General features: G+C 49.6%; 1 protein-coding gene across 2 annotated transcripts; it reads left to right on the top strand.

The window, feature by feature from the left end:
* Positions 1-4,846: 4,846 nt before the first annotated feature.
* On the top strand, positions 4,847-13,604 carry C12H7orf25 (chromosome 12 C7orf25 homolog). Of its 2 annotated transcripts, none has more exons than XM_066584959.1 (2): positions 4,847-4,954; positions 12,158-13,604. In XM_066584959.1, the coding sequence occupies exon 2, from the start codon at positions 12,174-12,176 to the stop codon at positions 13,446-13,448; it is 1,275 nt and encodes a 424-aa protein (XP_066441056.1). In that variant the 5' UTR covers positions 4,847-4,954; positions 12,158-12,173; the 3' UTR covers positions 13,449-13,604. The 2 variants fall into 2 exon arrangements, with proteins under 2 accessions (XP_066441056.1, XP_066441055.1); XM_066584958.1 differs by lacking the exon at positions 4,847-4,954 and adding an exon at positions 5,021-5,042.
* Positions 13,605-14,066: the final 462 nt, after the last annotated feature.

Raw genomic sequence — 14,066 nt, 5'->3', positions numbered from 1 at the left:
TGGGCCCGGATTACAGGTAACGGTGTTTAGGTAGTCTGTGAGACATGAGTAGAGCGATACCTGCAGCGCAGTCCTTTCATTGATATGTTATGTTATAAATATTTTTCCATTGACTTGTTAGAGTCCTTGTTCGGAGGGCCCGGAAACTTGCCCAGCAGTATTACCTGGTGTACCAGGAGCCTATCCCCACCGCACAGCTAGTCCAGCGAGTGGCGTCCGTCATGCAGGAATATACGCAGTCTGGGTAAGAACTATTCTGGAACCCATATTTGTGCAAAATACAGCCCAAAATACATGTGTTTAAGTGCGGCTTCACATCTGTGGAGTTATGGGAGAGGAAAGAGGAATCCCGTGGCCGAACGGATCCGTCTTATGATGGAACCAGACGGCACTGAACCGACCCGTCGACAATAATGGGGTTCATTCGGTTTCCACTCAGCTGCCCGGCATTTTACCAGAAGAATAATCCCAGCATGCAGTGCTGTTTCTTCCGGTGTTTTGTGCCGGATCTGCGACGGACCCTCGGAATGGAGGCTCCAGTGCAGTTGTGACCCCGGCCTTAGTGTTACTAGTAATGTTTATGGCTAAAGACGTTCTCCCAAGATTGATGATTATCACCAAGACATAAGTCTGATTGGTGGGGGTCTCACCAATAGTGTTGAGCGATTACTGAAATCTGGTTGGCAGTGAAACCACCGTAAGGCCAATTTCACACAGATGAGGACAATATTGGGCCGTGAAACTCACCCCGATATCTCACTTGGGAACGTGTGATGTACATCACTACAGGACAGCAGCGTTCTGCAAACTGGGAGACCTTGCATCGCACTCTCATGCGCCCCCTTAGGCTGGGTTCACACAGGGCGGATTTGCCGCAGAATTTCACTGCGACAAATCTGCCTGCGGCTGCTAATCTGGGATGCGCCAGCCTTGTGGACAAAGTTTGTAAAAAATCTCGTCCACACTGAGCGGACAATCCGTCGTTGCAAAGCTGGCATTAGCCGATGCTGGGGTGCAGATTCCCGGGATGCAGCATGTCAATTCTTTTTTTTTTTCCGTTGCGGCCTCGCTCCTCTCTATGGGAGAGCCGGCCGCAAAGGAAAAGCATGCAGCGAAGCCGTTTCAAAACCCATGGCTAAGTGCAGCAGGTTTTGAAGCTGCACGTATCCCACGGAAATCTCGCAGTTTTTCACTGCGGCAAAACCGCGAGATTTCCACGGTGAAACCGTCCCGTAGGAACCCAGCATTACAGATTACGGGATGCGAGCCGTGCCCCTGTACAGCCCTGCGGCTTACCTGCTCCCGGTGTCTCCTCTCTGCGCTGTGCACCGGCATCCACCCAGCCAGTGCACGCGCAGAGAGGAGCCGGCCTGTCACCACTGTCATTTCTTTGGGGGCCCGCACAGAAATAGAACATTCCGCGTTTTATTTTCCGCTTGTGTTTTCACGCGGACAAATCACGGCCGTCTGCCTAGGATTGCGTTATCTAATGCAATCCTATGCAGGCGGAAATTCTGCGGGAAATCCCGCCGTGGAGTTTCCGCCTGTGTGCAGGAGACCTTAGTCTCGTCTTACAGCACTAGTGCTGCATCGTCTGGCATATAAAATGTTTGTCTTGGATAAATGTGCCTCAAGGTCTCTTCTTACTTCTGCAACTTGTTTAGAAGACAATCTACCGTCTGTATACTTGTAGTGGCCTGGAGTTAGCAGGGTCCCTCCATAATGCATGCATTGTCTTGTGCCTATGTATTGTCAGTGTCTTCAATGTGGAATGAATCATCAAAATGTGTATTAGTGCTTGCAGGAATCAAAGAGTTAGGCCTCCTTCCCACGGACGGATTTCCGCTGCGTAATACGCGGCAAAAATCCGCCACGTTGCCCGCAGCTATTAGGTTCTATTGAACCTAATAGCTCAATGCTCACGGTGCGGAATTCCACCGCAGAATTCCGCACCGTGAAATCTCCTGTCCTCACCCGCGGCATGCTCTATTTGCCGTGGGTGTACGCGCAGACGGCTTTTCCATTGCAGGCAATGAAGCCGTCCGTTCATGCTATCTTCCGCTGTAGCACAGCGGAAGATAGCGTGAAATCGCCTCTCTGCCTACCGCTGCCACGTCATATGACACTGTGGGCGTGTCTTGTGACGTGGCTGGCGTGTCACATGACACTGCGGCGCATCACGCCGAAGTGTCATGCGGGACCCAGGACGCCGGATCCGCTGGTAAGTATGGGGTCTCTGGGGGGCGCCGTGACGGGCTTCGCCGTGGAATATTCCATGGTGGAGACCGTCACGACCGTGTGCAGCCGGCCTTAATGTCTGCAAATGAGCTGTCTTATCTGGAATTGTATCATTTTGTGTTGTGAGTTTGGAAGTCACATGACCATGCTTCATACCAGAGAAAGAGAAGGAGTCTAAGGCCGCCTGCAGACGGGCGGGTCGGATCTGGCGGCGAGAATTCTCGCCGTGGGACCTGACCCCAGCGCCTGCAGAGACGAGCGCGTACTCACCCGCGCCCGGCGGCCCCGACTCTTTCATGTGACGGCTGCCGGGCAGCCGGCACATGCGCAGACCGGAGCCGGCGGCGGGTGAGTGACGTTTCTGTGCGGGGCAATAGGACATGCCGCGGTTTGTTTGCTGCGCGACATTTCGCGTGGCCAAACCGCGGCCGTCTGCATAGGAGTACGTATTGTAAGGCACTCCTATGCAGGATTTCAGTGGCGGAAATCCCGCGGATAATCCCGCTGCGGGATTTCCGCCCGTGTGCAGGCGGCCTAAGTCTCAGAAGATCCATTTCTGTGCTGGGTTGAAGGCTTGGCTCCCCTCTGCGCTCTCCTCTCCTGTACTTTTTATTGAAGTAGTAAGTTAGCTGATAAACCTTCAGGAGATAAGCGATGAGGGCTGCATGGCAAAGGTCAGCCGGCACACTGAGGATCCCCTCTTGAGACGCGATGAGGGCTGCATGGCAAAGGTCAGCCCGGCACACTGAGGATCCCCTCGAGACGTGTGGTGGCTTCACATAAGTAGGAGTAGATTCAAATAACTTCAAAGGGTGAAGGCAAATGACCGTTCTGTGCAAACATCGCCCCCCACAGGGTGACTAGGGATAATCTGCTCACCAGTCGTTTCAGCTCGCTCCTAAAAATTTGGTTGACTTCCAAACAAATCTGCATGGAGGATCTGAGTCCGAATGATATCTTGTGAATAACTATCTGCGCTCTAGTAAGAGCTGAGTCTGTGCAATCAGCGGCAGGTGCTGTAATATACAGGTAACACTCCGCTGCAATGGCTACGATGAGAACCAGCTCCAGGACTGACCATTTAACCCGTTGACTGCTGGGGTCAATACTTAGTGGTAAATTTGAAAGAGCAGCACTAAACTTGAAACGGTGCACAGAAGGAGTATTGCAGTGTATTATAGAAACAGTCAAAGGATCACATGTTGGGACCATAAAAAATAAACAAGTCATCCAGTAAAAGACCAAGTGCTCCTATAGCTAACAGATCAAAGCGGTGTGGGCGGGGACACGGAACAAAGGGGGATTCAGAAATGTTCTTGTGTTACAGTCACAGTCTTGTACTGCTCCATTATGTGCAAAAATTGTGACACTTCTGCTTTTACACCACCCTCAGCACGTGGGCGGGCTTAACAAAAGAGGGCAGGGATTAACAAAAGAGGGCAGGGCTTGGCCACGGTTCATCAAATTCACTATGAACTATGGCAGGAACTGGTGTAAATCATAGCAGGTTTCCCTTGCCGTAGGCTTCAGTCTGCACCCAATGTAACAAGAGGCCTGCAGAGTAAAATGCCCCAATCTATGAGCAGCGTTCCAAGCCTTGATCTCGGATACGTACGGCCGACCTGAAAAAAAGAATGTGTTTTTGTTTAACTTATTGGGACAAAATCAAAGCCTTTGCACAGGGAAGTAGAGCAGATTTGGGTTTTTTTGCGCTTTTTTTGATGAGATGCAATTTTGCGCACAAACTATTTGCTTCTGAACGAACCGACTGAAACCAATGGGTTCTCCTTTCTGTATATTGTGTGCACAAATACGCTGTGTGAAGGGGGCGCCATTTTTCATTTTGCAGATATTCTTCGCTGTTGAGGTTTTATCTCATCATAGAGGACTGAACTGCTTCGGGATTGGCTAACCATGCCTGGCTCAACGTTAACCCTTTCCAATCCATTTTTGCTAGAATTCAGGGTTTCCTAGGTGGCTTGCTGTTTCTACTGTTATACAATGGCTCCATCTGCTGGCTAAAGCTAGTAACTACGTGCTGTGACACGTCAGAGTACCGAATACTAAGTATATACCTTGCCGACATCAGAGCTGTCCAGGCTTCAATGACTACGTCAGACGATGTCCAACAGTGCACCTGAAAGGGTTAATACTGAACTATTGCTCCAGTAGCCCGTGGGCGCCATCTTGCTCAAACATGTCTATTATGCGTGTTAGACTCATGATGAAGGCTGTAAAATGTGGATCTTGTTCTGCCCACCATAAGTCCCAGCTCAGTAATGCGATGCTCTGCAGCTGCAGGATGGAGGCGCTGCTGCGGGGGTTTTATGATACGGATAATGATTGTGCAGTGACTGAGGCGCCAGTCCCACAGCTGAGGAGATGGCGGGGCAGCTGTTAGGCATGTCACGGCGGCCCTCCGACTTGTGGACGAGAAGTCTGATATTCCCGCTCTTTTTATGCACTCCCAAACACTACATCCCGCCGCCAGGGGTCGCCTGTGCCGCTGAGCGCAGAGCCACATCCCGCCGGCAGGGGTCGCCTGTACCGCTGAGCGCAGAGCCACATCCCGCCGGCAGGGGTCGCCTGTACCGCTGAATTTCAATAGCGGAACTGAGCAATGAATACCGCCCAGCAGCTCCCGACAGGCACAGCGCGGGTGGCGCATGCGCAGCAGGTCTCCGGTCGCCAGCTGTCTCGGTCGCTTCTAGTAAAGGTGAGAGTGGTCCGCGGGCTGCTGGTCGCACCACGTGACCCAGATACGAGCGCGTCTGCATGGAGTCTGCCAGCTTTTCACAGTATATGTGCGTCCTGTACTCGTTACCGCAGCGGGTGTAGCTGAGCTGTGGGGGGACTCCCAGCTGTGTAATGTCATCCAGTGGAGGGAGGAGTGCCAGCTGTGTGGGGTCGCCCGGCGGGGGGAGTGGCTCAGGAGACGGGCTCCCCAGAAGTAGTCTGCTGGTAGTCCCAGTATGGCCGCTGTCACACATGTTCCCTTTGGGGTCGCCTGCTACAGAGACCCCCCCCCCCCCCCAGGTGAGACCAGCCGGGCGTGCAGGGGGCTGTTACAGAGACCCCCCCCCCCCCCAGGTGAGACCAGCCGGGCGTGCAGGGGGCTGTTACAGAGACCCCCCCCCCCCCCCCAGGTGAGACCAGCCGGGCGTGCAGGGGGCTGTAACAGAGACACCCCCCCCCCCCCCCCCCTACCAGGTGAGACCAGCCGGGCGTGCAGGGGGCTGTAACAGAGACACACCCCCCCCCCCCCCCCCCCCTACCAGGTGAGACCAGCCGGGCGTGCAGGGGGCTGTTACAGAGACCCCCCCCCCCCCCCCCCCAGGTGAGACCAGCCGGGCGTGCAGGGGGCTGTAACAGAGACACCCCCCCCCCCCCCCCCCCCTACCAGGTGAGACCAGCCGGGCGTGCAGGGGGCTGTTACAGAGACCCCCCCCCCCCCCCCCAGGTGAGACCAGCCGGGCGTGCAGGGGGCTGTTACAGAGACCCCCCCCCCCCCAGGTGAGACCAGCTGGCCGTCCAGGGGGCTGTTACTTGGATAGATCAGACTTTCACGGATACCAAATATGTATTTTGCTTTGTTTTATTATAAATATGGCATGAGGGTTTCTTTTTAAACTTTTATTACTTTTAAATTTTTTTATAATTTGTAAAACTTCTGATGCTTTTATCGCTCCTGCAGTATGATGCGATGCCACAGCATTACATCATACTGAAATCCGGCAGGCAGTCAATCAAGCCACCCCACGGAGATGGCTTGAGAGGCATTCTGCAATGACGGCCACTTTTAAGAATGCCCCTGACTGCCACGACACCCGCACGGTTCCCTGCAAACTCATCGTGGGGTGGGGGGTGCAGGACCCCTGAATATCAGTCGGGGGATTTGAATACTGCTGTCAGAATTGATGGCGTTTAAAGGTTTAACAGTTCTGATGAGCCGCGCAGCTTGTAGGAGATGTAAGGAGCAAGATCGCCGCATGTTCTCCCTCCATTCTGTACGTTCTGTTGCATTAAGGGGTTAAATAATAAATGTAGACATATACCATGTACTCCTCCTCCTGGGATCCACAGGTTGTCGGCGTCGTCTACCACACCGCTCTGTACTGAGCCCATCAATAGAAATGCTGAAGCCAAACCACCGGACAGCTCCCATTGACTAGTGCTGCCTGCTGCACTATCATATCCGGGGTCTTCTACCGGATGGACCCTTCAACGCGAATGTGAAGGGGTTCTCGCCCAGTGTGTGCGCCAAACCTAAACCCGCATAATGTAGAGCGCGTGCAGAACGCTTGTCTTACCGCATGGTGGAGCGATGTGCTAGATGCGTCCACCGTTTGTTCTAGTATTCCTGCACAGGCCGGAGCAGATTCCACCCCATGTTCTCACTATGAGCGCTGTGACCGGCTGTAGGGGGGATCCTTAATGATTTGTTAGTCTTCTGCCGGTCGTGATGAGCTGCTCTCCTGCAGACAACCCTGCCGCTGCCACCCCCATCAGAGTCCGGACCCCGGGGGAGAGATGCTCTACCGTTACTTCAGTGTAGTCTGCAACTTTCTGACCTGCTTTGTGCTTCAGTTGCTGAATGCTTTAGATTTCTGCTTGAACAGGAACATTGGGGAAGATTTAGGCTAATTTCATGCGGACAAGCCCGATATCGAGCTCAAGAACCTGCGATGTCCCCACTGATGCGAGACTCTCTTGTGTCGCCTCCCTTCACTTTAGGGAAGTAGCGATTGGTAAGGGTTTCCCATTGTTTTCATATCGTGCTCACGTGGACCTCCCTATCTGTGCGATGTTTCTTCCGGCCCCAGTGAAAACAATGGTTGAGCGCCAAAGATAGAACATGTCTGGATTTTTTTTCTGTACTGTGATACGGGGAAAAAAATTGCTCATGTATATGACCCCGTTCCAAAGAATGGGGTTCATATTCGTGCGTCTCGCAATGCATAAATCTCGCGAGCTTTTCTCGTCCGTGTGATGGCAGCCTTAAGCCTCATGTCCACTGGAAAATTCGGGCCCATGCAGAATCCTGCAGCGGGTCCCTCCTTTCCCGCAGACATGAGGCCAGAAAATGGATTATACTTACCTCTCCGGGCGCTGCAGGTCTCCCGTCCGTCGCGGCCAGATCTTCTTTCTTCGGCCCAGCGGATGTATACAGCATGCCGCATACATGCACCACGCACATATTTTTTTGAACTTATGCGGTCCCGTGGCACAGCAAAAATGCAGCTGCGGGTGTGCCGCGGGACCGGGCGGCTTCCTAGGCTTCAACGGAAGCCGCAAGAGCCATCCGTGCGGGAAAATTGCACGAAATGGAGCATGCTGCTGGTGGTTTCCCGCACGTGCGATCCGCACGCTGGGGAAAATGACATCCGCCCTTACCTAATTACCTGCGGGTGTCCAATGATTCCCTATGGGCGCAGATCACGCGGGCGGGACACCCACACGGATTTACTAATTCCATTTTGCCTGTGGAAATTGGCCACATCTGCTTTGGAATACCAGAAGAAAAAGCGCTTAATGCAACCCATTTTTCTGTTGGAAAGCAGGTGGACCCCGTTATAGTCAATGGGGTTCATCCAGTGCGGTTTGGTTTTATCCAGGGACGGAGCCGTTCGACCGCAGGGATTCCACCTTCCTGTTCCCCGGAGGGAGCAGGAAAGCATAATCCTTAATTTAGGTGTGAAAGCCCCTTGCTGCCCTTAATGCGCCAGAATTAGAGCTCAGCTTACATTGGGACCAGTATGTTGTCTACATGTTAGAGTTGAACTAGGGTCTCAGTAGGTCTGCCGCTGGTGAGCGGGGGTGCACTTTTTTGGTGGAAACCCCATTAGGAGGTGCAGTGAGGGGTTGTCCGGGGATAGGAACCAAGGTGGGATTTTACTATCTTACCGCACTAACCCCATCCAGTGAGCCAGTGTGCCCATAATGAGCCCACACCTCACGTGGTGTCTGTAAGCAGCCACATCGTCCACTAAAGCCCCATTAGGACTAGATATGAGATATTTACCGCCATATTTACCGAACGGTGTATATTTATGACCTTATATCACCTTGAGGGCTCTTTCACATGAGTGTATTTTGCCGTGTGCATCTCTTGCGAGGAAGCATGCAGCAAGTATGCCATGGCATGCCGACAATCCCCATACACTATCTTGGCCTGTGTGCGCACGTAATATACGCCAAGATAGTCCATGCCTTGATTTTTTTTTTTTGCGCACATATTTCATGCATAATCGAAAGTCAATGTGAGATTGGTATTGCATATTACGTGCGCCTAGTACGCGGTAGCATGCACGTGTGTGAGTAGTATGTAATAACTGTTGATATTCTGGGGTGTTTGCATTTTGATTACATATTAGCGTTCGGTTTTATGAGAGTCTTTCTTTATAGGTAAGTCACTTTTATTGGAGATTCCTGTTCAGTATCAAGCGATTCAGTAAAATACCTGAACTACTTTAGGGCTCATGGTCACGGGCGGCTTTTTTTTACCATGTATTATGCGCGGAATAGAGCCAATGAAAGGCAATGGACTTTCATTAATGCATGCACAGGTACGTTGATACGCACGAGAAATAGATTGTAACATTCTTTTTCACCGCGTATCACGCAATGTGAGCTCTATATTTTTGTATAGGCAGCGTATGCTAATGCTGTCCATACCCAATTCATTGGATATGGGCGGCGTTCTCATACACAACCCTGCTATGAGACAGAGTGAGCAATTTATAAAAAAAAAGTCACACTGTGCATGTCCGTGTGTGTGTGAGTGATATGAGGGCACGCGCAGTAAATGCACAGCCATACGCGGTCTCTGCCAGCAGACTCGGATTTTACAAACACCGGTAAAACGCAGGCAAAACCCACAGCAGTTTACCAGTACAGCCGTAGACACGAGGACTAAAGCTTACCTCCATTTTCAACAAGTTTCCTGAAATACACTTGATTCTCCATCTGATTTTCAGGTGGTCTTCTCCAATTCACTCTCAGGCTGTTGCTGTGCTGCAAGCCTAGCATTCTGCCAATAGTTCACTGCCCTGTACTTCCTTGCCCTTACTTCCCATGCTGCTTTACACTGTCTCTGGGCTAGTCAGCAGGGAGGCAGCATCTGAATGCCCGTCCCTTCACTTTTCCCGGACAATTCAGGCATTTGGACATTTAGGCATTTGGACACATTCTAGCTAAATGGTTAGTAAAGCCATAGTAATGTACCCTCACGTGCTGTAACAGCAGGAGAGGCAGAGAATGTGGAGACTGCAGACACTGTCTTCAGATTTGTCAGGATGCAGCCTCTGAGTACATGGGAGCCGCCTGAGTGTAGCTCCTCCCCTCTTGTTAAGGAAACATCCCTGTCTCTTGTTACTGCAGACGCTCTGTACCTAACGACAGACAGCAAATTGCAGAGAAGTTGGGAGGTAGACCCCTAGTGGCAGACACTTGCAGTGGTAAAGCAACAACATTTTTAATGCAAGTATTACAGAAATTATGACTTCTTCAGTAACTGGGAAAATATTTGAGGGGCTTCTGAGAGACACCATCGTAGAATACCTCAAGGAGAACAAAATAACTCCTCACCGGCATGGGTTCATGAGGGGTCGATCATGTCAGACCAATCTGATCAGCTTCTACGATGAAGTTTTAGGCTGGACCCGGGAGAGTCTATTGATCTTGTATATCTGGATTTCTCTAAAGCATTTGACGCCGTGCCGCATAATAGGCTGATATATAAAATGAGACAGCTCGGACTGGGCGAAAACGTGTATATCTGGGTAAAGAACTGGCTCAACGATAGAAAGCAGAGGGTGGTAATAAATGGTTCCTACTCTGATTGGACCACAGTCGCTAGTGGGGTGCCACAGGGTTCAGTATTAGGCCCCATTCTGTTCAATATATTTATAAACGACCTGATAGAGGGGCTGCACAGCAAAATATCAATATTTGCAGATGACACAAAATTATACAAGATAATTAATACAACGGAGGACAATGTACGGCTACAAACGGACCTGGATAAGCTGGGGGCTTGGGCAGAAAAATGGCAAATGAAGTTCAATGTTGGTAAATGTAAGGTTATGCACATGGGCAAGAGAAACCGATGTCACCAATAACTAAATTAATACATGGAATGAGGGGACTGGAATACCCAGAGAGATTATCAAAATTGGGATTATTTACCCTGGAAAAAAGACGGCTAAGGGGTGATCAAATAACTATGTATAAATACATGAGGGGACAATACAAGGATCTCTCCCATGATCTGTTTATACCGAGAACTGTGACGGTAACAAGAGGGCATCCGCTACGTTTAGAAGAAAGGTTTCAGTGCTGCGGAATAAGTTGGCGCTATACAAATAAAGATTATTATTATTTCATCACCAACACAGAAGGGGTTCTTTACTGTAAGAGCAGTAAGACTGTGGAACACTTGGCCTGAGGACGTGGTGATGGTAAAATCCATAGAGGAGTTTAAGAAGGGACTTTCTAGAGCGCTATGATATTACAGGATATAAACATTAGGTGACCAGCGGGTTGTTGATCTGGGTCTTACATTCAGATAGGAACTATCAGATGTTGATCCAGGGATAAGTCTGATTGCCATTAGGGAGTCGGAAAGGAATTTTTTCCCCCGAAAGGGCTAATTGGCTTCTGCCTATGGGTTTTTTTGCCTTCTTCTGGATCAACAAAGAGGTTGAAACAGGCTGAACTGGATGGACATTGTCTTCATTCGGCCTAACATACTATGTTACTATGAAACTACGGTTGGCTTCATACAAGCATATATGTATTTGCGGAATGAAAGCTGTGTGTTTGCGCGCATTTGCGTAATTTACTGTACTTTTTGCATGTGCAAGTCTTGCACAGTTGTGCTTGAAAAAAATACATACTGATGCAGCCCGCCATAATAATTAGTCTTAAGTTCAAGGTGTTTTTGTCTTGCACAATTACATGGTTTTACGCCTCCCCTAAAGTATTTTGCGTGCATTTGTGCATCCCCCTTGACTTCCATCAGGACTTTTGGTGTGCAAATGTGCAGTAAAATAGAGCACGCTGCGTGTATTTTTTTTTTTCTTTGAGTGACAAATGCACAGAAAAAAAATCCGCCCTTGTGAATGAGCCTATTGAAATCAATGGGTTCTATTCCCTACATAATGTGAAAGAAAACTTTGGGCACGCAAATATGGTTGTGTGAATCTGGCCTAACACAAGTCAGAACCGTTATTAAATAAGAAATGCTAAGGTGGCTTCACATCTGTGCTGCAGCTGAGCGGAGATGGAACGGACCCCATTACAGTCCATGGGTTTTGTCCTGTTTCACCATGAGATAGCCGCTTGGCCGTGGGGATTCCCCTTTTCTGTTCCCTGAGCATAGCAGGAAAGCTGAATCCCAGCCAGAAATGTGAAAGCACCCTACGGGTGGTTTTGCATAAACAGATTTTAATTGCAAAATCCGCAATCACAGTTCGCAGTAAAACGGGGGACATTGGAGGGCATGCATTTTATTTTATTTTTTCACAATCGCAGGTACGAATTGCATATTCCGCAAGCAAAAGAAAAGTCTGCGTGCTCTATTTTAGAGCAGATTCCACGGCGGACGGCCCCCATTGAAATCAATGGATGCAAGTGTTCCGTCGCCCATAGGCAATTAACATTGCGTATGAGCGGCAGAAACATTTGCAGCTTCAAAGGAAAATAGATAGGAATGCCGTCTGGAGAGGAGAGAGATCACTTCTGTGCGGACGATTCGCTGCGCATAGCGTACATCCACACGCTCACATCTACGATCATTTGTAACTACTGTGCATGAATACTCGCAGAATCTGACCCGATCGTGTGCGCTTGGCCTAACTAATAGAAACTAGTGTGTAATTTGCAGGCTGCTTTATGAGACTTTATCTTTGTCTTTTAGGAATAATGCTGCCAGCATGTCTGTGGACGCGATGCTCTGTGATCGTATAGCCATTGCAAAAGAACTGATAAAGAGAGCAGAAGTCCTCTCAACCTCCCGACCCGGAGGTGTGGAAGGGGGAGCAAAACTATGCAGCAAACTGAGGGCAGAACTAAAGTTCCTACAGAAAGTGGAGGCTGGCAAAGTAGCAATCAAGGAGTCTCATCTAAAAAGCACTAATCTCACTCACCTACAAGCCATTATCGAATCCGCCGAAAGCCTAGAAGATGTGGTCAGTCTTCTCCATGTCTTCAGCTACAGTGACCACTTTGGTGAGAAGCAAACACTGGTGGTCGATGTGGTGGCCAATGGTGGCCACACATGGGTTAAAGCCATAGGACGGAAGGCTGAGGCTCTTCATAATATATGGATTGGACGTGGCCAATACGGTGACAAAAGCATCATTGAACAAGCAGAGGATTATCTGCAAGCGAGCCACCAGCAACCTGTGCAGTATAGCAGTCCTCATATCATATTTGCCTTCTACAACAGTGTCTCCAAGCCTATGGCTGAGAAGCTAAAGGAGATGGGGATATCGTTACGGGGGAATATCGTAGCCGTCAACTCATCTGTAGACGTTCTTCCTGAAGACGATGATCTAAGCTGTAGTGAATCGGATGAGGATGATGATGGCTCAGAGCTTCTACATATCGGCAAGGTAGATAGGGAAAATATAGTTGCCAGTGTGGCTTTTCCTAGAGAAATTAAGGTTGAAGTCTGCAACCGGGTGAACTTGGACATCACAACATTAATCACTTACGTATCCGCTCTCAGTCATGGGGGTTGCCATTTCATCTTTAAGGAGAAGGTCTTGACCGAGCAAGCAGCACAAGAAAGGCAAGAAGAAGTCTTACCTTTGCTGGACTCCTTTATGACGGGCAAGGAACTGTTTGCCTGTGAGTGTGCCGTAAGGGACTTCCAGTCCATATTGGAGACTTTAGGAGGAGCACATGAGCGAGAACGAGCCGCATCACTTATACAGAGAATTAACGTAGTGCCCGACCAACCTTCCCAACGTGCCTTAAAACTCGCTGCCAGCTCCAAAATTAACAGCCGTTCCGTCTCCATATTTGGGACAGGGGACACTTTAAAGGCAATCACAATGACAGCTAATAGCGGCTTCGTAAGAGCAGCCAATAACCAGGGGGTTAAATTCAGTGTGTTTATTCACCAACCTCGGGCACTTACCGAGAGCAAAGAGTCTTCGGCAACTCCTATACCAAAGAATCAGGTGGCCTCTGACCCGCACTAACCTCTGGCGTTGTACGTCCGGATCTCGTTAGCCTATTCATCTTATTGTCCAGGAGAGGAAATTACCAAATGTTCTGTTAACATTTCCCACAATGTGGCTTCATAAACGTACGGAATCATGTTCAATAAAGAGTGGAAGCTATGCAATTTAGCCACACTTGGTTTTGTACTGATTTCCATTTCTTTTAGTCTCGGGATAATAGTTCTCCTTGTGGAAAGCGCCTCGAGGGTGTAGGCCATGCAATGCTTCCTGGAAAAAAGTATGCAAATCAGCGATGGAATAGTGCCCCCTATTGGATGTCAGCTATCCTATGAGGCAATAACTGACCTTTTAGCAGACCTTCAAACATGACTAGGGATGTAAGCCAGACCAGAATACTCATGTACAGATGACTGTTTCGGGGTTCTTGTCCATCATGATGGCCAACCAGAAATCTACTGTACACTGATGAGGAGCAGGAACCCCCAAACAGCTGTCTGTACAAGAGTATTTTGCTTTGGCTTACATCCCTAGTCATATTACGTGGCTTAGTAAAATGTTGGATATTGACTCGTAGCATAGCTGACCTCCAATAGGTGGCGCTGTAGAGGATTATTTCAGCACTGATTCGCATGGTAT

This window comes from Eleutherodactylus coqui, chromosome 12 (genome assembly GCF_035609145.1).
Source record: "Eleutherodactylus coqui strain aEleCoq1 chromosome 12, aEleCoq1.hap1, whole genome shotgun sequence".
Lineage (NCBI taxonomy): Eukaryota > Metazoa > Chordata > Amphibia > Anura > Eleutherodactylidae > Eleutherodactylus > Eleutherodactylus coqui.
This window is presented reverse-complemented; position numbering and strand designations above follow the sequence as displayed.